We start from the raw sequence: 26685 nt of genomic DNA on the forward strand, positions 1-26685 counted from the left end.
TTAGTGAATGATCTTTCACACCAGGTGTCACTCTGAGATATGACTTGTCTAGTATTCAGCTGGGATCAGAACAATTGGCATTGGAGTAGGACTTCTGAGCCAAGGGCTTGTCCGCCCTATCTGTTTTTCTTATGTTTCCTTTTTCTCTCTCTCTCTCTCTCTCTCTCTCTCTCTCTCTCTCTCTCTCTCTCTCTCTCTCTCTCTCTCATATTTTTCTCTTCTATTTTGTTTTACCTACCTCTTGGTGAAGACCTCACAGTCACAGTAACAGTATTGGCAGCAGCAGTGAGGGGACCAAGCAGTACAGACTTGAGTAGGTCCAGCAGCATAAACTTGAGTAGGCCCAGCAACGCGGACCCGAGTAAGCCCAACAGCATGGACTCGAGTAGGCCCAGCAGCGTGCACCCAAGTAGGCCCAGCAGCATGGACTCAAGTAGGCCCAGCAGCACGGACTTGAGTAGGCCCAGTAGCGCATTCATGAGGAAGCCCAGCAGAGTGGACTCAAGTGGGCTCAGCAGTGCAGACCCAAGTGGGCCCAGCAGCACAGACTCGTGGCAGTGGTGTCAGACATGAGTTTGGGTTCCTGGCAGCATCTGCGTCCAGCGCTGATTAATGGAGTTGGTTTTAGAGGTGAGTTTAGGCCCAGAATGAGACCTGGAGGCATTAACAGCAGCTTCATCAGTGAGGCAGACTGGAAGCAGTTTTGGATTTGGGCCGATTCAGTTCCCTGCAGCGTCAGTGGCATCTGCATTGGGGACGTCCAGTGAGGACTCATCATGGTGATGGCGCCGAAAGTGGTGACCTTTGTTCCGGCAGCAGCGCAGTGAAGGGGACTTGTGCCTGGCCTCCAGTTCCATGGCCCATGATGGAGCACATAACAAGAAGGACTTTAAAGTTAGACACTCTCTTTATTTCTTCATTTTTCTGCCTTTATATTCTATGTTTTGGCTTATTTTTCTGTGTTTTAAGATGGCGCCAGAGAGTGGCGACTCTATACAACACTACTCACTGTATTTTGTAACAAGATATACATGACAATAAATAAGTTAAATCAAATCAGCTCAATTCACACCGGGGAGAGACTCTGTCAGAAGCAATCAGATCATTCCAAGTGGAAGTCAGAAAGAAAGTGAGCATTATCAATGAATCTTGCAGTCCCAATTAGTGTGTGCAGTTGGTCGCCGAAGTCAAAGTTCAGGGTTGACACAGTCAGAGATGTTGAGAGAACAATGAAAAAGGAAGAAAATGTCTAGACGAGTAGATTAAGAAGCGGAGGGGTTGTTTGACTATATGTAGGAAGGAAGAAGATTCTGTAAAGATTTGGCAGCTGGAATATAATGGGGGAAAATGTGAGGTTGGTAAAAAGAAAGAAAGAAAGATGCAATATTATTTAAACTGGGAGGTTACGGAATGCAGTGGTATGGAGACAGTCCTTGTACCTAACCATGATAAGTTAGCATCTATGTACAGATTGAGTGAAAAGATAAAGTCACCATTGTCATGGAGTGTAAGAAGACCTTCTTTTGTTGCAAGAAGCATTGATTATAATAATAGGGAAGTCTTGTTGCAATTGCACAGCCTTGGGGAGACCTCATTAAGAGTCATGCTACAGTATGGTCCTCATAAGGAAGGATTCATTCATCCCCAGGGCATGATATACTTGAGAGGTTTCACTCTGTGCCTAATGCAGACCTGACCTGAGACAGGATTTGTTTTCACAAGATAGGGGTCAACTATTCAGGCACATGCCAGTGACAGGAATCTTTCTCACTGCCAGCACCTATTAGAAATATGTCATCTGTGGAAGAGTTGTGATTTCCTGTTGTTAGTGTGAACTTGGAAAGTTACTGTCCTGCACATGAGCAGGGAGTATGGCATTGGGGTGTGCTATAAGTAGAAATGTATTCTGTCATTCACTGGATTTCTTGCATATGTTGTTCACCCTGATAAACACTGGGAGTTTATGTGAATGTCAATTAGTTATAAGTTTTTCCTTTCAGGATAAGCTTGAAAAGTCACTAAGTTTCCTGCAACAACAAATGGAGGAGGTCTTTCGGAGCCAGAATGAAGAAGAAACAAATATGATCCAGCTCAAGGTAAGGTTCTACAAAATGATCCTCACCCGTGAACACTTGGACCTGGAGCTCCTCAACTCTAACCAGTAAAGGCCACACAAGAGAATGGCAATCACTTACTAAAGACTGGTAGGCAACAGTGAACTCGATTGTGCCCATTCCGCAGTTGAATCTCAATTGGTACAAAAGTAGAGTCAGATAAGATGCATTGTAGAGAAACGCACAGCATTGGCCCATGCTCAATATGACCCCCCTCTCATCACCATCCTAACCGCTGATTGTATTTTCTTCTATTCTCTCTTCCTTCACCTACTGGTTTCCCATTTAAATGTATCTATGCTGGTCAGATTAATCATTGCATACTTCCAGATGAAAGAAATTCCCTCCTGGAATTGACTGTGACTATTTCAGTTGATCTCCTGGTTCTCGGCAACCTACAAGAGGAGGATCCATCTCCTCATCAACCCAATCCAGCCTCTTCAGGATCTTAAAGATGTCAAATAGGTCCCCTTCAATCTTTTCCTTTCTTGAAGGAAAGAACCCCAATGTTCTGAGGAATATTAACTCTGCAGGTCCATCAACACTTCGTCATAGAGTCAGCATGTAGTGGTGAGAGTGAGGAGGTGCAAGAGGAATGCAGGAGGTGTCCACTTTCTTAAGAAACCCAAGGTCAGATTGTTCTACTGAGACAGACCTGGTGAGGGAAAGAATCAGACGCATACAGATCATAGGAATAAAACCTCATCACTCGCAGGCAGCCTGGTGCTCTGAGAGTTTAATACTGACTCTGGCTAAAGTTGGCTTCTCATGTGATACCCCCAAAGCCATTTTTGAGTCGTAGTGTGGGAAAAATGGCTGCCAGTTACTGCACACCATGTTCCCACAAACAATGTTGAGATAGGGATCAGATAGCCGGTCTTTTTGACATGTTGATTGAATGATGAACATTGGCCAGCGTTAGCTCCCTCCTCTTTGAAATAGTGCCACTGGGGTCGTTTTGACCCCCCCAGAGAGAGCCTCAGTTAAATGTACCACCAGAAAGATAGTAATATGCTGCTACCAACCTTATTGTTTTAACCAAAGTCCTCGAGTGGGATTTGAACCCGCAGACTTCCAAAATACCCACAACAGTAATACTAACCCAGCTAAGCCAGAGGAAGATGGATACAACCAGGTGAAAGCATGCAATACAAGTTTCAACTAGGTTGTACATGGCGGGGTGACCATGGTGCTGTCGTGATTATATTGTTTAACAAGTAACCCTAAGATGCGGAATTGAAATTAAGTCAACAAAAGTTCACATCCTACAGTGACTGCTTAAGAATTTTAAAAAGTAATCTGTAATGGTTGCTTAGAGCCATTGTTTTATCGTAAAAACATACCTTGTTCATGAATATTCTTTGGGGAGAGAAATGTTCATTATCTGGGTCTGTAGGTCACCCCAGTCTAGTGTCCCAGACTATTACAATTCATTCATTTGCAGCTTAACAGACGTATCAGTCATACCAAACTCTGGTTGAAAAAGATAGCCAATCACACAGGGCAACTAAGGGTGGACTTTAGATGCTGACCTTTCCAATGAACACCATCTCCTAAGAATAAATTTGCAAGAAGCCAGTTTGCACTTACAATAGAGCCAACTATAAATAAGTGCCAAGCACTGCAGCTTTATAAAGTCCAACAAAGGTTAAACAACAGGGGACTACAGGCAGTTTAGAAGAATGAGAGGTGACCTCATTAAAACATATAGGATTCTTCAGGGGCTCGACAGGATAAATGCTGAGAGGACGTTTCCCCTCATGGGAGAGTCCAGGACCTGAGGGAATATAGTCACAATAAAGGGGCGCCTGCTTAAGATAAAGTCAGAGAGTTATACAGCACGGACACAGACCGACCAGTCCATGCCGAACATAATCCCAAACTAAACTAGTCCCACCTGTCTGTTCCTGTCATATCCTTCCAAACCTTTCCTACTCATGTACTAATGCAAATATCTTTGAAACACAATTGTACCCACATCCTCAGGAAGTTTATTCCATATGCGAGCCACCCTCTGTGTTTAAAAAAAAAATTGCCCCTCGTGTATTTTTTAAAATTTCTCACCTTAAACTTGCTCCCCCTACTCTTGAAATCCCCCATCCCAGGGAAAAGACAACTACCATTAACTCTATCCAGACCCCTCTTCTCTTGGAGAGTTCTGAGTCTTTGGAACTCCTTGTCACAGAGAGCTGTTGAGACAGAGTCATCCCTGTTTTTATGCGACACTCCCTTTGCAATATTCTATTTCCTTCCCTGACGCAGCCCCGATGCCTGCCCACCATTGCCAACTCCATTTTAGTTGGAAGATGGCAGAGATGAGGTGGGAGGGGGCAGCGATTGATCTCACTAGGATCGCTGCAGTTTGACTGGGATCAGCTGAACCACTCACTGGTTACATCTGCTGCTCCATTGGAGTGTCATATTTGTTCATGTGTGCCCTCTTGTTGACCAGTGTGTGGTCTTATGGGAGGAACATGCCTCATCTTCCACGGGTATCCCTGGCACGCTGCCTGAGGTTAGAAGATGATTGTATGCCCAGCATCTCCCCGAACAGCACACTCCAACGCTCAGTTGTTCCTAATAGGCCTGCCTTCCAACGTTGAAATAACAAAAGGGTGCCTGTTAGTCATTTGATGGAACAAAACTTGAGTGTAGCTGAAGAAAAATATATTTTGTAGAAGATTTCTGTCTTGCTCACATCAGGACAGTTTGCAAGAATACCACTTCAAGAGGAAAGCAACATTTATGTTGCGTGACAGGAGAGTGCTGATTGGTTGTCAAGTGGACTCTGATTGGTAGAAGTGTCACCGTGGAGAATATATTATCTTTGGTCATTGAGGGCACATCACCGGCCTGGAAAACTAATTCCACACCCTCCTTTCTTATCCTTCTGTCCTCAATATTCATCACTTGCATTCAGTAGTCCCTGGGTGTAAACCCATGGGGGAAAACATCATTGAGGAATGGAGAAAGGAGTTTCGTTACTTGTCTTTGAAGTTCTTTTCACCTCTTGATCATTCAAAGTATTGGTGATAGGCTGAAAAGGTGGCCACTGACAGAATATTCAATGACACTCTGAGTGGTGGTCAAAGAGACTTTCTGATTGGCTGGGAAGACAATGCGTCTGGAGGATGAACCAATAACAGGGGTGGATGATGGGGCTGGGGGGGGCGAAATTGTGACATTGGGGAGGAGGAGGTCAGCATGGTTTAAGGGCAAAGGTCACATGATGAAATCTCCAATGGACTTGAAATGTTCAGTGCCAACCTTGGGGGAAGATGGTGGTGGAGTGGTAATGTCACTCAATTAATAATCAAAGCACATCGGGATAATTATCTGGGACACTGGGTTCAAAGCCTACCACCACTGTAGTAGATTTGAAAATGACAGCTCATCTCAGTCATGGTGACTATTATTGGGTTGTTGCAAAAATCCACCAGTTTGGCTTCGGGGAAGGAAATCTGCCATCCGTACTCAGTCTGACCCACATGCGACTCCAGAATCAAAACGATATAGTTGAGTCTTAACTGCCCTCTGGAAATGGTCTAGCAAGCCATTTGATTCAAGGGAAATGAGGAATGAGCAATAAATTCTGGGTATGGCAGTGAGGGCTACTCCCATACAGGATTAAAGCAACAACTAGGGGAGCACTTTGGGGCCAGCGACCATAATTCTATTGGTTTTAAAATAATGATGGAAAAGGATAGACCAGATCTAAAAGTTGAAGTTCTAAAGTGGAGGAAGGCAAGAATTTCAAAAGCTGATTGAGCGCAGATGTTTGCAGGTAAATGGACGGCTAGAAAATGGGAAGCCTTCAGAGTCCAGAGAAAGTAAAATTCTGTCAGGGTGAAAGGAAAGGCTGGTAGGTATAGGGAATGGTCGATGACTAAAGAAATTGAGGTTTTGGTTAAGAAAAACAAGGAAGCATATGTCAGGTATAGACTGGAGAGATTGAGAGGATCATTAGAAGGGTATAAAGGCAGTAGGCGTATACTTATGAGGGAAATCAGGAGGGGAAAAAGGGGGCATGAGGTAGCTTTGGCAAATAGAGTTAAGGAGAATCCAAAGGGTTTTTAAGGACAAAAGGGGAACTAGGGTGAGAATAGGGCCCCTCAAAGATCAGCAAGGCAGCCTTTGTGTAGAGCCACAGGAGATGGGGAAATACTAAACGATGAATTTTGCAGCAGTATTTATGTGGAGAAGGACATGGAAGATATAGAATGTGTGGAAACAGATTGTGACATCTTGAGAAATGTCCACATTACAGAGGAGGAAGTGCTGGATATCTTGAAATGCATAAAAGTGGGTAAATCCCTCAGATCTGATCAAGTGTACCCTAAAACTCTGTGGGAAGCTAGGGAAGTGATTGCTGAGCCCCTTATTTAGATATTTGTATCTCCAATAGTCACAGGTGAGGTACTGGAAGACTGGAGGTTGGCTAATATGGTACCACTATTTAAGAAAGGTGGGAAGGACAAGCCAGGGAACTATAGACCAGTGAGCCTGATGTCATGGTGGGCAAGTTGTTGGAGGGAATCCTGAGGGACAGGATGTACATATATTTGGAAAGGCAAGGACTGATTAGGGATAATGGCTTTTCTGCGTGAGAAATCATGTCTCACAAACTTGACTGAGTTTTTGAAGAAGTAACAAAGAGGATTGATGAGGGCAGAGCGGTAGATGTGATCTATATGGACTTCAGTAAGGCGTTCGACAAGGTTCCCCATAGGAGACTGGTTAGTAAGGTTAGATCTCATGGAATACAGGGAGAACTAACCATTTGGATACAGAACTGGCTCAAAGGTAGAAGACAGAGAGTGGTCATGGAGGGTTGCTTTTCAGACTGGAGGCCTGTGACCAGTGGAGTACGATGAGGATTGGTGCTGGGTCCACTACTTTTTGTCATTTATGTAAATTATTTGGATATGAACATAGGAGGTATAGTTAGTAAGTTTGCAGATGACACCAAAATTGGAGTCTTAGTGGACAGCGAAGAAGATTACCTCAGAGTACAACGGGACATTGATCAGATGGGCCAATGGGCTGAGGAATGGCAGATGGAGTTTAATTCAGATAAATGCGAGGTGCTGCATTTTGGGAAAGCAAATCGTAGCAGGACTTATACACTTAATGGTAAGGTCCTAGGGAGTGTTGCTGAACAAAGAGACCTTGGAGTGCAGGTTCATAGCTCCTTGAAAGTGGAGTCACAGGTAGATAGGATAGTGAAGGAGGAGTTTGGTATGCTTTCCTTTATTGGTCAGAGTATTGAGTATTGGAGTTAGGAGGTGATGCTGCGACTGTACAGGACATTGGTTAGGCCACTTTTGCAATATTGCATGCAATCTGGTCTCCCTCCTATCGGAAGGATGTTGTGAAATTTGAAGAGTTAAGAAAAGATTTACAAGGATGTTGCCAGGGTTGGAGGGTTTGAGTTACAGGGAGAGGCTAAATAGGCTGGGGTTGTTTTCCCTGGGACGTTGGAGGCTGAGGGGTGACCTTATAGAGGTTTATGAAATCATGAGGGGCATGGATAGGATAAATAGACAAAATCTTTTCCCTGGGGTTGGGCAGTCCAGAACTAGAGGGCATAGGTTTAGGGTGAGAGGGGAAAGGTATAAAAGGGACCTAAGAGCCAACGTTTTCACGCAGAGAGTGGTGCATGTATGGAATGAGCTGCCAGAGGAAGTGATACAGGCTGGTGTAATTGCAACATTTAAAAGGCATCTGGATTGGTATATGAATAGGAAGGATTTAGAGGGAAATGGGTCAAGTGCTAGCAAATGGGACCAGATTGGGTTGTGATATCTAATCGGCATGGACGAGTTGGACCGAAGGGTCTGATTCCATGCTGTACGTCTGTGACTCTAAGACAAGTGTCATTTCATGGAGATACCAAAAGCACACCTAGCACCAACTGAAGCAAGAGAGCTCATTCTCCTGGCTCAGAGACTGATCCCATCATCTTCATTTTGACAGTGATGGCACCCATTTGTTGATAGGTAGGTAGTGCTGTAGAGTTCTCATCATGGGAGGGGAGGTGGGAGTGGTGAATGTTACGTGGGAAGAGTCTGATCTTTTGTTAAACACTCTGGCACGCACATGTGTTGACTGCCCACAAACTCAAGGGTTGCTGGACCTCTTCGGCCATTTCTCCAGGATGTCAAGAACATTTGAAGAATGAGGCAAACTTCTGCCTCCCCCAAGAACATGTCGGAGCCCCCACGGAGATTTTGAGACCATTGCATCATAGCAGAATCTCAGATCCTTTTCTTCATTTCTACCAATTTCAGTGATTGGGAGCATTACATGGTTTGTGACAGCAAATGTTTTTTAAAAAAATCTATTCATAAGATGCAGTCATCGTTGGTTGGGCCATGCCCATCTCTCTCATTGCTCTTGAACTGAGCGACCTCCTAAGCCACTTTGGAGGGCAGTTAAGAGTCATCCAAGTTGTTCTGAGTCTGGACTCAAATGTTGTCCAGACTGGGTAAGGACGGCAGATTTCCTTCCCTAAAGGACATTAGTGAACCAGATGGTGGCTTACTCACAATCAATGCATGGTCACCATTAGACTAGCTCTAATTCGGACTTTTAAATTATCTTTCTTAAAGTTAATTGTGTGAAATATTTCCAAACTGCACCTTCTGCGGTGGTAAACCTACATCCTCAGAATAGCAGGATTCTTCATCCCTGGTCTGACAACATTACCACCAAAGCACCACTTCCCCCAGCTCCTTAAAAGGCTCATTTTACATCGAAGTTTCCAATTGGGTGGGTGAAGTAAAATATGAGCCATTCATGTGTTTGCGAGTGTGGTCTGTGTGTGTGTGCCTGTGTCTGTCTGTCTGTGTGTAAGGCATGCGCAAGTGAGTAGACCCACGAATATAATGCACACATGAGTGTGTGAGCATATGTGATTGTGTTAGAATGTGTATATGGATGTGTGTGAGAGTGTGCACATAGGAGCGCACACTTACCTGTATTCTTTTAACAGTGTGCCTGAAATATGCAGAAAAAAATGTAGATTATGAGCAAGATGATGCGTACACAACTTGAGAATCTGTACGTGTGTGTGTGAGCAAGCTATGTTTGACAGTGTGCAGCCATGTTTCTGAAGTTCCTCTCAAGCATATTGTCTCATATGGTTTAATAAGCTTGAATATAAGTAAAACTTTCACTTTTCAGCCTGCACCCTCAGCATGGATACCTGTGTAAGTGGACGATATAGAGAATATCCAATGTAGTCGGTCTATATGTATCCCACAATATTTCAGACACATGAGCTAGTTCTTCATCATGTCCCCATACACACTTGCATGAGCCCTTTCCTCAGACGCACATCAGAGTCAGACTGATGGGGCAGCTCCAATCTCTTATTTGTTGAAGTCTTTCTCCCTGATACCAAGGGCTCCCTTCAATGGAATCGATGACGTGGGGAATGTAGAGGAGTGTCTCTACTGGACCCGGATTTTCTTTAGAAGTAATCTGCTTTCAACATGTTTCTTCAATGATGCTGGATCAGATCCCAAAAGAAAAACCCACTAAACTTGGTGAATGAGATATACTAGTCCAACCGGTCTTGTAAACCTCTGTTAGGACCAGTATGTTCACTTCCAAGTCTCACTGGCTTGAATGTCTGGGTTTGAACACATTTCCGATGGGATTGGTCCGGATTGAATGGGTTTTTTTCTGGGTGTGATCAAATTAAATAGAGTTAAAAATCACACAACGCCAGGCTATAGTCCAACAGGTTTATTTGGAAGCACTAGCTTTCGGACTGCTGTTCCTTCCACATCAAGTTAAATAGGGATTGGACCAGTTTGAACAGGTTTACCCATGGGATTAGATTGGTTTGAACAGGTTTGCACAGGTTTGCCTTTGGGATTGGATGGGTTTGAACATGTTTCTGTGAGATTGGACCAGTCTGAACAGGTCTCCCCAGAGGATCAGACCGGTTTGAACAGGTATCCCTATGGGATCAGACCAGTTTTCTACAGGTTTCTGTGAGAGCGGATGGTTTTGGTCAGGTTTCCCTGTGGGATCGGTCATGTTTGGATCAGTTTTCAGTGGAAGGGGATGTGCTTTGAACAAATTTCAAAGGAAAGTGATCAGAATCTACACTTGATTGATCACGAGAACCGACTATGCCATTTTTGCTGCAGTACATCTTGAATGAGCACGAGGTAAAGTTTGTGCAGGGGCAACAGGAATTCCTTGGAAGTATAAGATCATCATGATGGTGAAATAAAAGCAGCATTTCTGGGAGAGGGGTGGGATGGGGAGAGGGAGATCTTTGAGTCTTGGAGTAGCAGTGCACTGTGGGTCTTGACACATCACTCACAGACCCAGCCAAAACAAGATGCCGTTCGAATTCTCACCTGTTCGATTTTAAAACAGTCATGGGTGATGTGTAAAACTCACATTTCGCATCTTTCTACAGGACGAGTGTCATGGTGGCTCAGTGGTTAGCAATGCTGCCTCATAGCATGGGTTCGATTCCACCCTTCATAATGTCGGTGTGAAGTTTGCACATTCTCCGTATCTGCGTGGGTTTCCTCTGATGCTCCAGTTTCCTCCCATAGGCGAGGTGGATTGGCCATGCTAAATTGCCCAAGTGTCCAGGGATGTGTAGGCTCGGTGGCTTGGCCATTGAAAATGTGGGGTTGTTGGGATCTGGGTGAGTCACTCTTTTGGTGGGGGGGGGGGGGGTTAGTGCAAATCTGATGGGCCAAATGGCTTCTTTCCACACTGTAGGGACCCTATGGTTCCAACAGTAAATGAAACTAAAACAATCCCCTGTGATATTCTACTGGACTTCACCTTTTAAAGGCTACCCCGGTTGGAATTGTGTGGATGTTGATTGACTAGCAGTGACTTGACTTGATATACCTTGGTTTGGGCTGGCTTCATTGAAACTTAGAGGCTTGGATAGAGTGGACATGGGGAAGATGTTTCCACCAGTAGGAGAGACTAGGACCCGAGGGAACAATCTCAGAGTGAAGGGACAGCCCTTTAGAACCGAAGAGGAATTTCATCAACCAGAGGGTGGTGGACTTGTGGAACTCATTGCTGCCAATGGCTTTGGAGGCCAAGACATTGAGAGTATTTATGACAAAGATAGCCCTTGATCAGTAGGAGGATCAAAGTTTATGGAGAGAAGGCAAGAGGATGGGGTCGAGAAACATGTCAGCCATGATGTGCTAAATTGCCCATAGTGTCCAGGGACACACAGGCTAGGTGGGTTAGCCATGACCGGGATAGGGGGTGTGGGTCTGGGGGAAGGGGGGGGGATGATCTTCAGAGGATTGGTGTGGGCTCAATGGGCTGAATGGCATGCTTCCACACTGTCAGGATTTTACGATGATTCATGAGTGTTGGGGCAGACTCACTGGCCAAAATTCTGCTCCTATGGCTTACAGTCTTATGGCTTCATTTTATTGAGAGCAGTTGATTTTGAGTACCCCGTACTTGACATTGGTTTGTTAGTATTGGTAGAATTGAATGCAGTCGAGATTGGGCTGGCTCTGAACGGTCTCAATATTTCTGATCGGGTCTCACAAAATCCGAACTGCCCCAAATGCTTTGCAAAAGGCAAAAGGCCAAATCATCTCAACAGGGCTTGCTTCTGCCCCCCCCCCAGCGAGTCGGTGTATTTTACAGCAAACAGATGTCAAATTCCATATTAGTGGGCGTTGAGCAACTGTCTCAGCATCCTTCTTGGTATCAGTCGAGACACGAATAAATATCAGGTCGTTCCATGTTACTGGTGTCTGACCAATTAAACAGAAAAGAAACGGATGTAGAAGGAGCAATTGTTCTGATCACCTTTAGTACATTTTCTGTTTAATCATCAACTTGTAGACCATCCTCAGCACTTAGCACATCACTAATGGCTACTATATTAAAGTGTGTGGCTTTCACTGTAAAGTATGCCTGTGTAAGCTTTAATTTTAATATTCACTCGTGTCAAGGTAGAGTGTTGTACAGTCTAAGAGCTGATGTCCAAAAGGTTGGCCTGTTTGGTCTTTTCACGGTGCACTTTGATATAGTGGCCATTCACAATTGTAGAGCATTCAAATGTATGGCCTATCCACTGAATTCATGTCACTGCATTAGGTTCGGCAACACAGAGGGCGACACACAGTCAGGGACAGAATTCTACCTTCTATTTAACTCAGATGGGAGACATGCGATTGACAGTGATATCCAAGGCCTCTCTCTTTCACTCAGTGTCTCCCTTCTTTCTCTCGTATTCTCTCTATCCTTCCCTCTCTTCTTCTTTCCTCCCCACTCTCTCTTTCTCCATCCCCATCATTTTCCCTGTCGCGCTCTCTCACACCCCTCACTCTCGTTTGCCCCCCTTTCCATTTCTCCAGTATCTCGCTCCCTTTCTTCACTCTTTTTACTTCCCTTCTCTATCTACCTCTCCCCATCACCCTTCCTCTCTCTACTTCCCCCACTCTCTCTTTCTGCTCTCTGTCTCACCATCTATTCCCTTCTACCCTTCCCTGTCTCTCTCTCTCTCTCTCACAGACATGCACATCCCTCACTCTACCCTCCCTCTCTCTGACTCTTTTTCCATCTCTCCTCCTTTATTCACTCTCCTTCGTCCCCTTCCCTCCCATCCTCTTTCCATGCCTCTGTCTATTTCTTCCCCCGCTCTCCCTTTCTGCCCCTTGTCTCTCATCTTTGAGTGAAATGAAAGGCAACCCCTCTCTGCTGACCCTGTGTCGTTCTTCTATTATATATGGGTGGCTCTGACAAAACATTAAAGGTTAATCATGGCTACTGAGATGTCATTTGATGTCCAGTGGAGACGGATCTGGGATCAGATACGTGGATTCATTCGCCACACAAATATAATACCCCCAAAGAGTTCCTCAACTTGTCCAACTGCTTCACTCCCACCAGCAGAGTTAGTTTAACCCTGAAGCGACTGAAGAGTGGTTCTTTTCCTTGGTGGCTATGGATCGTGCCTCCCTTGCACTGTGGACAAATCTCTACTGCGATACTACCAAAGACAGGGGGTGACTTTCCCCCATGAATCCCCTCTCCCCAAGGTTATGCCACATCCTGGGATATGATTTAGTGGCAGTCCATAAGGTCTTCACTCAAATGGATGACCTTCATGTCTTGCAGTGGGTCTGGTGGCACAAGTGCCTAACCCCAGCTCAAGGTTCAAGTCTCACCTCAGGACGGGATGGCCACAGATGGTCAGTCATAATGCAGTCAAACAGTCCGGTCTATCGATCCTCCCAGTCCACCAATGGCAGGCGGTGGGACAGTGCGAGTTGCCTGGTCAGCCAAGGTGAGTTAAAAGCCGTCGACAGTGCAGCTACTTATCGACCACTTTCCCTGACGGGATCCTGAACATCCTCCCACCGACATGGCAACCAAAGCCGGGATGATTGGCCAGGATAGACCTTGGTCCACCACATGAACAGGGAAATTAGATAAGTGCTTCTCCCTCCGCGATCCACACTCCTCCCGGAGGAGATTCCCCATCATTTGTTCCAGTTGGATAATCCCATACCCCGCCGCCAATTTCCCCCACTCCCAATTCCTCCCAGACTTGGGGTTGGTCAATATGGAAAGCCATAGCCATATTATGAAATGAGAGTGAGAGATATGGGGTGGGGAAAGGGAATGGAGCATCTGTTCCCTGTCGGCCATTTGTTTGTGGTAAGTTGATGGTAGTGTGACAGTAGAGATTGAGCCACGTAAGTTACAGCAACGCTGAGGGATTCTCCTCGCCATCTTGAGGATTAACTAGGACCTCTTCAGTCCGCCGAAGGTTGAACTCCCCCGAGGTTGAGGTGGGAGTTTTCTCCAAACTAATTGGGTCTTTGGCCTTTGACAGAAAATGGCGGAGAGCCTGGAGCAGAACATTGCGGCTGAGTTCACCACGTTGCACCAATTCCTCAACGACGAAGAGGAACTGATGAAAGGGAAGCTGAAAGACGACGTGGAGAGGCTGACCAGGCTGCTCAGGGAGAACCTGCAAAGAATTACTGAGAAGCGGGCTTCCATTGAATGCACCATCCTGGAAATCCAGCAAAGGCTCAATGTCCAGGAGACGGCCTTCCTCGCGGTAAACAGCCCCGTTGGCAGGGTCTTCCCAGACAGCAATGTCTACCACTTCAGATAGTCAGAATGGGTGGTCTTATGGGGAACACTGTAATTCCAAATTCCCCTCAAAGATACAAATTCATCCAGGTCTGCAACTAGATCACAGCTCCTTCAAAAGTCCTGGGTCAGAATTCTAGCACAATCAATATTGTGTAATAACACCCTTCCTGCCACACCCAACAGCATTGTGTAAATACCCACTAACAGCACTGTGTAATCACCCTCCTATATTGACTGAGGACTAAATATTCACCAAGATACCAAGAATATCTCTCCAGCTGTTCATTGAAACGTACAACCTTTTACAATCAGAGGTGGCATGGTTGCTCAGTGGTTAGCACTGCTGCCTCACAGCGCCAGGGACCCGGGTTCAATTCCCACCTCAGGCAACTGTCTGTGTGGAGTTTGCACATTTTCCCCGTGTCTGCGTGGGTTTCCTCCATGTGCTCCGGTTTCCTGCCACAGTCCAAAGATGTGCGGGTCAGGTGAATTGGCCATAGTGTTAGGTACATTAGTCAGGGGTAAATGTAGGGGAGTGGGTCTGAGTGGATTGCTCTTCGGAGAATCGGTGTGGACTTGTTCCATAGGAAATCTATGTGGGTGGCACAGTGGCTCAGAGGTTAGCACTACTCCTCACAGCACCAGGGTCTCAGGTTCGATTCCAGCCTCGGGTGACTGTCTGTGCGGAGTTTGCACATTCTCCCCGTGTCTATGTGGGTTTCCTCCGGGTGCTCCGGTTTCCTCCCACAGTCCAAAGATGTGCAGGTCAGGTGAATTGGCCATGCTAAATTCACCAGCATGGCCATGCTAAATTGCCCATAGTGTTAGGTGCATTAGTCAGAGGGAGGTGGGTCTGGGTGGGTTACTCTTCAAAGGGTCGGTGTGGACTGGTTGGGCCGAAGGGCCTGTTTCCACACTGTAGGTAATCTAATCTAATCACTTTAGAGAGCAAATCGAAATGCAGTTTAATTCCCATCTCTGCCAGTGCAGCAATATCTTAATGTTACACTGGAGGGTAGCCTGAGGTTTTCAGTTTAAATGTCTTTGCCATGCAACAAAACCTGATCAACCAGAGACACCGTGCCACCCAACTAAATCATTTACACTTGAACCAACAGTTTCCAGTGTGCCATCTCATTGTTGTCCATTGAAAAGTGTACAAGCTGTGACCAACCTCAGTGATATCTACTAATGCTTGGATACTGCTTGTAATTCATCTGATTGATACAATAACGATTGCAATCTTGACTGATTTCCAGTGTATCTGTGATTTTCTCTACACTAAATGGTTAACTTTCCTTTATTCTTTCTTCTGCTTTCCACCCGAAGGATGTTAAATCTCTCATTGAAAGGTACGTGTCATTTCTCAAAGAGCTGCTTTGTTTTATCATGTTGTAGTACTTCATTAGCCACCCAATCTGACTGTGAGAGAGTGCTGTTTAGGGTGTTTTCATTGAGTTCCCAAACGTCATCACTCTGGGCCAGTGCTGACCAAGAACACAACACTGGCGATTAGACAATGGCTCACTGAGCTGACGAAATAAATTGCAAGGGAGTCTGTAGCAGGCTATGGAGTCTGTAGCAGGCTATGGAGTCTATAGCTGGGACTGGATGTTGAAAGTCACATGACTTTACTTAGTTATCTCAGTGCAGTGGTGTTGCCTAAGACCAGCCTGACTACTGGAGATGACTGGGCGTAGTCAACCTCATAGGGTCGTAATGTTGTTAGACCACAGAGAAAGGACCTTCAGTCCATCTAATGTAATCTTATTTCCCAACACTTAGATTGCTTTGTATAACATTTCAAGTGCTCATCTAAATACTTCTTAAATGTGTTGAGGATTCCTGCCTCTACTGCCATTTCAGACAGTGAGTCCCACCTACCAACAATCCTCTGGGTGACTTTTATTTCCCCTCCAACCCTCTAAACTTCCTGCTCCTTACCTTCAAACTGTGCCCCTTTGTTACTGACTCCCTACTTGAGAAGAGTTCCTCCCTATCCATCGTGTACATGTCCCACATAACTTTGTACGTCTCAGTCAGCTTCCCCCCCCCCCGCCTTCTCTGCTTGAAGGTAAACAACCCCAGCCTGTCTCATCTCTCTTCATAGCTGACTCACTCCAGCCCAGGCAACATCCTGGTGAATCTCCCATGCGCCCTCTCTGGTAGTCACAACCTTCCTTTGGTGTGGGGACCAGAAATACGCACAGTCCTCCAGCTGTGGCCTAACTTAACGGGTTTTTGCCCGATATGTCGATTTTCCTGCTCCTCGGATGCTGCCTGACTTGCTGTGCTTTTCCAGCACCACTCTAATCTAGATTCTGATTTCCAGCATCTGCAGCTCCATCATTCCCTCCATGCTCTTGTATTCATTAACAAAGACAAGTATCCCATATCTTTTCTTCATCACCAAGGGCCCTCTGATCCTCTGTACTCCCATTCAATGTGCAGTCCCTCGCTTTGTTAGTTCTCCCAGAATACATCACTTCACACTTGTCAGGACTAAATTCCATTTGCCACCACCCAGCCTCTCTCTATTCGCCTGCACATTAAGGCTTTCCTCCTCACTGTCTCCTCACTCACACCACCAGTTTTCGTCTTACCTGAGAGTTTACTGATCATACCCCCTGCCCTCTCTCTGTGTGCTGCAAACAATCTTTCTTGTGGAAATTTAGTGAAGGAGAAAAACTTCAAATTCTCCAATAAAAACAAACAAAAGAAATTGTGTTCCTTCCAAGGTCCTACGTGAAGTTTAAGAAACCAGCCGAGGTTCCTCTCAACCTGCTCCTTGGTGAATTTGGCGGGCCCCTACAGCTCATCGTGTGGAGGCGGATGTTAAGTGTCATCAGTCCAGGTAACACACTCCCTCCCTGCCACTGGGGGGGTGAGTGGGTTATTTCATTCTCTGCTCGCTTGTAATGACAGACGGCAGTGGCTGTCGGTGGGACCACATGATAGCTGTCAGCAGTGGCTGTCTGCTGGTGCCGACCGAACCAAGCCACGATGGGGGAACTAGAGTGAAAACAGGACCTTCCTGGAAAGGAGCGACAAGGTGAGGGCAGAGCCCTGGGGAGGGGTGGGAGAGAGAGAGAGGCAGACAGCCAAAGCTCCAGTTCAATGGCTTTTTCAACAGAACTGGAAGATTCTGGAAACATGCAACCAATGTGAGGTAGGAGTCAAGAAGGGAGCTGAATAAAAAGAATAAACGACAGAAAGACTGGCATTTATGAGACACCTTTCCTGGCTTTAAGACCATAAGAGATAGGAACAGGAGTAGGCTATTCAGGCCCTTGAGCCTAATCTGCCATTCAATAGGAACGTTGTTGGTTTGACATTCGTCACATTCCAATTCCTGTATTTTTCCCCATAATCCTTGATTCCCCAACAGATCAGGAATCCCTTCCCTAATCAAGAATCTGTCTCAGCCTTAAAAATATACAAGGGCTGTCTCTGCAATAGGGAGTCCCAAAGACTCACAACTCTCCCAGAGAAGAAATTCAGCCTCTGTCTGAAATTGGCGCCCCTCTATTCTGAGGCTGTGCCCCTCTGGTCTGAGAATCTCCAGTGAGGGGAACCATCCTCTCAGCGTTTATACTGCTTAGGAATCTGATCTGTTTTGCTACATCAGAATGTCCCGCAGTACTTTCTGTGGGAAAGACAAATGTCACTTTTTGCATTGAAAATCCCCCGAACAGCCACACAATAATCATCAAATTGCCACTTGTGAGTGTGTAACCTGAATATCACTGACAAAAGTAAGTCAGGTTGCCTAAGCTTTTCCCTCATCAGGGAACTGCAAGAATGCCAGATTTCAAACAGTCCAGAACAATTTATACTGTACAGCTTATTGGTTGCCAAGTCAACTGTGATGGTGGAAGCATTGCCAAGAAAGCAAAACAAAACCTAAAGGCTTCCCACGCTCCCGGAGTAATTCAGTGCAAGGCCTGAACACGCTCCTTTAGTTTACAGAGGACAGATTCCTGCCTTTGAAGGTACATCACATCTAGCAAGTTTAAATGAGCCACATTATAAGCTTGAATAATCATCTCAGTTTGGTCGTCAGTGTAGCCATTGTGCATTCGGGATTGTTCAGTATGTACTGCCCAAGTGAAGGAAAGGCGATTATATTTCCAAAACAGGATGGTGAGTGGCTTGGAGGGGAATTTGTAGGGAGTGGTGTTCCCATCTATCTGCTGCCCTTGTTCTTCGAGATGGTAGCGATTGTGAGTTTGGAAGGTGGTGTGCAAGAATCTTGGTGAATTTCTGCAGTGTATATTGTAGATATTTGATTTGGTGACCTTATAGAGGTTTACAAAATTATGAGAGGCATGGATAGGATAAATAGACAAAGTCTTTTCCCTGGGGTGGGGGAGTCCAGAACTAGAGGGCATAAGTTTAGGGTGAGAGGGGAAAGATATAAAAGAGACCTAAGGGGCAACTTTTTCACGCAGAGGGTGGTACATGTATGGAATACGCTGCCAGAGGATGTGGTGGAGGCTGGTACAATTGCAACATTTAAGAAGCATTTGTTTGAGTATATGAATAGGAAGGGTTTGGAAGGATATGGGCCGGGTGCTGGCAGGTGGGACTAGATTGGGTTGAGATATCTGATTGGCGTGGATGGATTGGACTAAAGACTCTGTTTCCATGCTGTACATCTCTATGACTCTATTTCTTGTTGTCACATGTACCTAAGTACAGCGAAAAGTTTTGTTTTGCAACCAGTACAGGCAGATCACAGCAAAGGCATGCATATCATTATTTGGAAATGCCGCTGTTAGACAGGGGTGGACAAAGTTAAAAAATCATACAACACCAGGTTATAGCCTAACAGGTTTATTTGGAAGCACTAGCTTTCGGAGCGCTTCTCCTTCATCAGGTGGTTGTGGAGTATAAGATTGTGGGACACAGAATTTATAGCAAAAGTTTACAGTGTGATGTAACTGAAATTATATATTGAAAAAGACTGGATTGTTTGTTAAGTCCCTCATCTTTTAGAATGACCATTCTGGGTGAGAAAGTTGCGTTAGAGTGGACATGGTATAAAAATGTTAAAAATCACACAACACCAGCTTATAGTTCAACAGCTTTATTTGGAAGCACGAGCTTTTTAAACCAGACTGGGTTAGAAAGCTGTGTTAAAGTGGACACGCGGGTCTAAAACAGACTGGGTTAGAAAGCTGTGTTAAAGTGGACACGCGTGTCTAAAACGGACTGGGTTAGAAAGCTGTGTTAAAGTGGACACGCGGGTCTAAAACAGACTGGATTAGAAAGCTGTGTCAAAGTGAACACGCGGGTCTAAAACAGACTGGGTTAGAAAGCTGTGTTAAAGTGGACACGCGGGTCTAAAACAGACTGGATTAGAAAGCTGTGTCAAAGTGAACACGCGGGTCTAAAACAGACTGGGTTAGAAAGCTGTGTTAAAGTGGACACGCGGGTCTAAAACAGACTGGATTAGAAAGCTGTGTCAAAGTGAACACGCGGGTCTAAAACAGACTGGGTTAGAAAGCTGTGTTAAAGTGGACACGCGGGTCTAAAACAGACTGGATTAGAAAGCTGTGTCAAAGTGAACATGCGGGTCTAAAACAGACTGGGTTAGAAAGCTGTGTTAAAGTGGACACGCGGGTCTAAAACAGACTGGATTAGAAAGCTGTGTCAAAGTGAACACGCGGGTCTAAAACAGACTGGGTTAGAGTGGACACGCGGGTCTAAAACAGACTGGATTAGAAAGCTGTGTCAAAGTGAACATGCGGGTCTAAAACAGACTGGGTTAGAAAGCTGTGTTAAAGTGGACACGCGGGTCTAAAACAGACTGGATTAGAAAGCTGTGTCAAAGTGAACACGCGGGTCTAAAACAGACTGGGTTAGAAAGCTGTGTTGAAGTGGACAGCGGGTCTAAAACAGACAGGGTTAGAAAGCTGTGTTAAAGTGGACACGCGGGTCTAAAACAGACTAATTTAGAAAGCTGTGTTAAAATGGACATGCTGGGCTAAAACAGACTGAGTTAGAAAGCTGTGTTAAAGTGGACACGCTGGTCTAAAACAAACTAGGTTAGAAAGCTGTGTTAAAGTGGACACGCTGGTCTAAAACAGACTAGGTTAGAAAGATGTGTTAAAATGGACACGCGTGTCTAAAACAGACTGGGTTAGAAAGCTGTTTTAAAGTGGACACGCTGGTCTAAAACAGACTGGGTTAGAAAGCTGTTTTAAAGTGGACATGCTGGTCTAAAACAGACTGGGTTAGAAAGCTGTGTTAAAGTGAACACGCTGGTCTAAAACAGACTGGGTTAGAAAGCTGTGTTAAAGTGGATATGCAGGTGTAAAACAGACTGGGTTAGAAAGCTGTGTAGAAGTGGTCATGTGGGTCTAAAACAGAGTGGGTTAGAAAGATGTGTTAAAGTGGACACACGGGTCTAAAACAAACTAGATTAGAAAGCTGTGTTAAAGTGGACACGCTGGTCTAAAACTGACTAGGTTAGAAAGATGTGTTAAAATGGACATGCTGGGCTAAAACAGACTGAGTTAGAAAGCTGTGTTAAAGTGGACATGCTGGTCTAAAACAGACTGGATTAGAAAGCTGTGTTAAAGTGGACACGCGTGTCTAAAACAGACTGGGTTAGAAATCTGTTTTAAAGTGGACACGCTGGTCTAAAACAGACTGGGTTAGAAAGCTGTGTTAAAGTGGACACGCGTGTCTAAAACGGACTGGGTTAGAAAGCTGTTTTAAAGTGGACACGCTGGTCTAAAACAGACTGGGTTAGAAAGCTGTGTTAAAGTGGACACGCGGGTCTAAAACGGACTGGGTTAGAAAGCTGTGTTAAAGTGGACATGCTGGTCTAAAGCGGACTGGGTTAGAAAGCTGTGTTAAAGTGGACACGCAGGTGTAAAACAGACTGGGTTAGAAAGCTGTGTTAAAGTGGACACGCAGGTCTAAAACAGACTGGGTTAGAAAGCTGTGTAAAATTGGTCATGTGGGTCTAAAACAGAGTGGGTTAGAAAGCTGTGTTAAAGTGGACAGCGGGTCTAAAACTGACTGGGTTAGAAAGCTGTGTTAAAGTGGACACGCTGGTGTAAAACAGACTGGGTTAGAAAGCTGTGTTAAAGTGGACATGCGGGTCTAAAACAGACTGGGTTTGAAAGTTGTGTTAAAATGGACATGCTGGGCTAAAACAGACTGGGTTTGAAAGCTGTGTTAAAGTGGACATGCGGGTCTAAAACAGACTGGGTTTGAAAGTTGTGTTAAAGTGGACATGCGGGTCTAAAACAGACTGGGTTTGAAAGTTGTGTTAAAGTGGACATGCGGGTCTAAAACAGACTGGGTTTGAAAGTTGTGTTAAAGTGGACAGCGGGTCTAAAACACACTGGGTTAGAAAGCTGTGTTAAAGTGGACATGTGGGTCTAAAACAGACTGGGTTAGAAAGCTGTGTTAAAGTGGACATGCTGGGCTAAAACAGACTGGGTTAGAAAGCTGTGTTAAAGTGGACATGTGGGTCTAAAACAGACTGGGTTAGAAAGCTGTGTTAAAGTGGACACGCTGGTGTAAAACAGACTGGGTTAGAAAGCTTTGTTAAAGTGGTCATGTGGGTCTAAAACAGACTGAGTTAGAAAGCTGTGTTAAAGTGGTCATGTGGGTCTAAAACAGACTGGGTTAGAAAGCTGTGTTAAAGTGGTCATGTGGGTCTAAAACAGACTGGATTAGAAAGCTGTGTTAAAGTGGTCATGTGGGTCTAAAACAGACTGGGTTAGAAAGCTGTGTTAAAGTGGTCATGTGGGTCTAAAACAGACTGGGTTAGAACGTTTTTACAGTGGGGGATCCGGGCGGTTTGTGTTGGGAGCTGTTCCGGTGCGGCACTGAGATTCACTCCTGTCTGTGTGTTCCCCCCACCCCTTCCCCCGATCCCCCTCACACCCCTTCCCCCTGACCACCCACCCCACACCCCTTCCCCCTGATCCCCCTCACACCCCTTCCCCCTGACCACCCACCCCACACCCCTTCCCCCTGATCCCCCTCACACCCCTTCCCCCTGACCACCCACCCCACACCCCTTCCCCCTGATCCCCCTCATACCCCTTCCCCCTGATCCCCCTCACACCCCTTCCCCCTGACCACCCACCCCACACCCCTTCCCCCGATCCCCCTCACACCCCTTCCCCCTGACCACCCACCCCCCACCCCTTCCCCCTGATCCCCCTCACACCCCTTCCCCCTGACCACCCACCCCACACCCCTTCCCCCTGACCCCACTCACACCCACACCAACACCCACACCCCTTCCACCTGACCTCCCCCACATCCCTTCCCCCGACCCCCTTACCCCACACCCCTTTCCCTGCCCCCCACACCGCTTCCCACAACCCCACCCACACCCACACCCACACCCACACCCTATCCCCCTGACACCTCCACTCCACACCCCTTCCCCCTGACCCCGACCCTCCCCACACTCCTTCCCCATGACACACCACACCCCTTCTCCCCGACCACCCCACACCCCTTCCCCCTGACACCTCACCCCTTCCCCCGACCCACCCCCACACCCCTTCTCCCGGTCCACCCCACACCCCTTCTCCCCGACCACCCCACACCCCTTCCCCCTGACCCCCCACACACCCCATTCCCCTGACCCCCCACACCCCTTCCCCCCGACCCCCCACACCCCTTTCCCCTGACACCCCACACCCCTTCCCCCTCCGACCCCGCCACACCCCTTCCCCTTGACCCCCCACACACACCCACACCCCCTCCCCCTGACCCCCCCACACACCCCCTCCTCCTGACCCCCCACACACCCCCTTCCCCCTGACCATCCCCACACACCCCTTCCCCTGACCCCCTCCACACACCCCTTCCCCTAATCCCCCACACCCGCTCCCCCTGACCCCCCCACACACACCCTCCCCTGACCCCCCCACACGCCCCTTCTCCTAATCCCCCACACCCGCTCCCCCTGACCCCCCCACACACACCCTCCCCCTGCCCCCCCCACACACCCCTTCCCCTGACCCTCCACACACCCCCTCCCCCTGACCCCCCCACACACCCCTTCCCCCTGACCCTCCTCCCCCTGACCCTCCCACACCCGCTCCCCGAACCCCCACACACCATTTCCCCCTGAACCCCCCACACACCCCTTCCCCCTGACTCCCCACACACCCCTTCCCCCTGAACCCCCCCCCACCCCTGACCCCCCCCCCCCACATCCCGTCCCTGTGTCCCCCTGACCCCCCCTCACATCCCGTCCCTGCCCCCCCCCCCCCAGTGCCGGCCGCGCTGACCCTGGAGCCGAGCACCGCGCACCCGGAGCTGCTGATCTCCGAGGACCTGCGGAGTGTGAGGCTCAGCGACACTTGGCAGGAGCTGCCCGACAACCCGGAGCGCTTCGACGACTGCGTGAGCGTGCTGTCCGCCCAGGGCTTCGACTCGGGCCGCCACTACTGGCAGGTGGAGGTCGGCAGCAAGACCATGTGGGACGTCGGCCTGGCCAAGGAGTCGGTCAACCGCAAGGGCAACATCATCCTGTCGCCGGAGGACGGCTTCTGGACCATCTGGCTGCGGAACGGCAACGAGTACGAGGCGCTGTCGACACCGTCCTCCTTCCTGTCGCTGCGCTCCAAGCCCCACACCATCGGTGTCTTCCTGGACTACGAGAAGGGGCAGGTGTCCTTCTACAACGCCGACGACATGTCCGTCATCTACACCTTCACCGACACCTTCCACGAGAAACTCTTCCCGTACTTCAGTCCCGGAGAGAGCGACGGGGGTAAGAACGCCGAGCCCCTTACCCTCTGTGTGCTCCGGTTGTAGGAAGACCCTGCTTGAAGGGGAGGGGAAAGGGGCAAAAAAAGTACCCCCCCCCACCCCCACCACCACCCCCTTTCCGGACCATCCGCGACCTTTATAACTTATTCTGCACCTCCCTCCCTCCCTGCACCACTTTGTACACCTCAATCCTGTGCTGTGCAAGGATTCCCCCTTTTTTTCCCCCTCCGTCTCTTCTGCAAACCACTGGGAAAATCCCCCTTTATCTCCCCCCCCCCCACCCCAGACCGACTCCTCTTTTATTGCCCCCTCTTCCCCGAATTCTTTTAAATCTTGTTTTCTTAAATTCCCAATGCCTGGGTAGCCATCCAACTCCCGTTTTTGGTTTCGCTCCCGAGACAATCGTCCGAGCCTCGACTGAATTCGCATAGCAGCCTGCCCGGCTTCCCACCGACTGTTGCACTCAGCGCCTCCCTCCCTTTTTCCAGCCCGCCCTCTGGAAGTTTCAGTCCTCCCTCCCTCCCTCCCTCCCTGCCTGCCTCTCCCTCTGCACTGAGCCCACCTCCCATGGTATCCCCACTGCTCCTTCGCCTCCCTCCCTGGATTCAATAAGGTACCAGGAGTGTGTGTGTGTGTGTGGGGCGGGGGGGGGGGGGGGGGAGTCAAACGGGGTCCAACACCTGGCAACTTTTCACCCAGTCAAAGGTGAACTGTATTTCGTGGGTGGATCACCCCCACCCCCCTCCCCCCCCCCCCCCCCCGAATCTAAGACCTATTGCTGGGGTACGGTGGGGGGGGGGGGGGGAGGGGACTTGGGTTTACTTTGTGGAGTGTGTGTGGGAGTGGGAGGAGGCTGGGGGGAGAGGAAAATGGTACAAATAAGCTCCCTACAACGTGGATTTTGGGGGCTGGAGCGCAGGAGGGTGTATATTGAACCAATTTGCACCGCACCACGGTACGTTGGTGAAAGTCAACACTTCCAGAGCGCGATTGACAAAGGGAGCAATAATGACTTATTTAAAGCAGTCAATGTGACCGAGCAAATCCGCTCGAGAGACTTCATTTGCAAGTAAAAGGGTCTTTCTAGCGAACTGACTGGCCAGTGTCAAGGACTTCTGCTTTCCTTTCGGTTCCGTGATTAATGATCGCTTCTAGTGATGAATGAGGTGGAGCCTGACATTATTCTGTTTTGAGTTTTACAATGTCGTGAAGTCAAAATCTCTCTCTCTCTCTCTCTCTGCTCCCAGCCCAGAAAAACGGCAAAGTCGCAATCAGAATCCTCTCCCACAGAGTCACTAGCAACCCTCCCCTCCACCCCTCCCAGTGCACACCATTTCAAATCCTCACTCCCAACACCCCCCCCCCCCCACGTCTTAACCCTCGTTTTATTTAACAAAGGGCTTCGCACTCGGGTTACTGTGCTTTTCATCATTGAACCCCCCCAAGGATGCTCTGCACCCACTTGCACAGCGAAGCTAGTCGCTGGCTTTTTTAATTTCAAAAGTATATCTTATTTATATGAACAAAAAACAAATCAAAGTCCTGCCGGTGAAGGAGAGGGTGGATGCTGACACGTGGTTCCCTGAGCAGACTGTCCCATCGCCAGAACTTTCCAGCAAGCACCAAGACACGGCTGGGCTGCTGGTGAGATCCTTCATGTCTGCCTGGACTCTGTGGACCACCACATGCTGCCCTCCCCAGCGGCTGTGAGACTGCCGCAGTCTCCTTCTTTGTAAAGGGGAGTCTGGAGGGAGATGCCATGGCTTTGTACTGTGGTTCGGCTGGAGCAACTCCCGGATTCTGTGCGTTCCCCGGGACACACACTGAGACCAACATCGACTGCGCCTGGAGGGCCATCAACTCAGCGAGCACGCCCGTTGGTCTTCCAGAGCAAGGAGTTGACCCCGACTGAGTGTTGCAGACTGGCACATCCCCACTAGGCGAAAGTGAGGACTTACGGATGCTGGAGGTCCGAGTCAAGATCAGAGCGGTGCTGGAAAAGCACAGCAGATCCGGCAGCATCCCAAGAGCAGGAAAGTCGACATTTCGGGCAGGAGACCCCTCATCCCGATGAAGGGTTCCTCTCCAAAAACATTGATTTTCCTGCACCTCGGATGTTGCCTGACCTGCTGTGCTTTTCCAGCACCGCTCTGATCTTGGCACATCCCAAAATCCAGGACCAAGGATGAAGATAGTCACTCGCTGGCGAAATGAGGTCAAGATATCCCTGAAATTACACACACACACACAATCCCACAGGTTGCCAGTTGTTAATATCTGGTTTTGTGATTTTTAACTGAGATATTAAATACAGTCCAGGATGTTGGAGAGAACCTCCCTTTAATCTAATGCCTTTGCGCCCACCTAGAGAGAGAGAGAGAGAGAGAGCAAAAGGGGTTTTACAGCTTGTGCTGCAAGCGGGCACCAGCGACAATGCTGCATCGCACCTGTGTGGCATGGATGCCAACGCCTGTTTGGAACTGGAGCGGCTCCCATTTGGTTCCCTGCAGTTCCCCCATTCGAACTGCTCACGGCTGAGCTGTGACCAACTCATCGACTCACCTTAAACTCCGAGTCCGGGAGAACCCAGGTCCTCCTTTCCTATGACTAAAAACAAAACTCATTCTGCTTCTGAAGAGTTTAGGTCTGATTTTAAATCCTAGCTCCTCCACCAGTTTCTCTG

General features: G+C 47.7%; 1 protein-coding gene across 16 annotated transcripts in view; it reads left to right on the top strand.

Moving 5' to 3' along the window:
* LOC122541389 (ras/Rap GTPase-activating protein SynGAP-like) overlaps positions 1-24605 on the top strand; it is a 1066559-nt gene extending 1041954 nt beyond the window's left edge. For 6 of the 16 annotated variants that reach the window (XM_087979363.1, XM_087979369.1, XM_087979372.1 and 3 more), the window contains 5 exons: positions 2001-2096; positions 13975-14205; positions 15573-15595; positions 16982-17097; positions 23503-24602. In XM_087979363.1, the coding sequence (XP_087835489.1) occupies positions 2001-2096; positions 13975-14205; positions 15573-15595; positions 16982-17097; positions 23503-24047 (1011 nt within the window). In that variant the 3' untranslated portion in view covers positions 24048-24602. Of the gene's footprint in view, positions 1-2000; positions 2097-9299; positions 9326-13974; positions 14206-15572; positions 15596-16981; positions 17098-23502 lie in introns of those variants that run through there. The other 10 variants (XM_087979364.1, XM_087979362.1, XM_087979375.1 and 7 more) reach the window with 8 other exon arrangements.
* The last annotated feature ends 2080 nt before the right edge of the window (positions 24606-26685 follow it).

This window comes from Chiloscyllium plagiosum, unplaced genomic scaffold, assembly GCF_037043375.1.
Source record: "Chiloscyllium plagiosum isolate Xiang-an unplaced genomic scaffold, Cpla_swu_hap1 HiC_scaffold_35, whole genome shotgun sequence".
NCBI classification, from domain to species: domain Eukaryota; kingdom Metazoa; phylum Chordata; class Chondrichthyes; order Orectolobiformes; family Hemiscylliidae; genus Chiloscyllium; species Chiloscyllium plagiosum.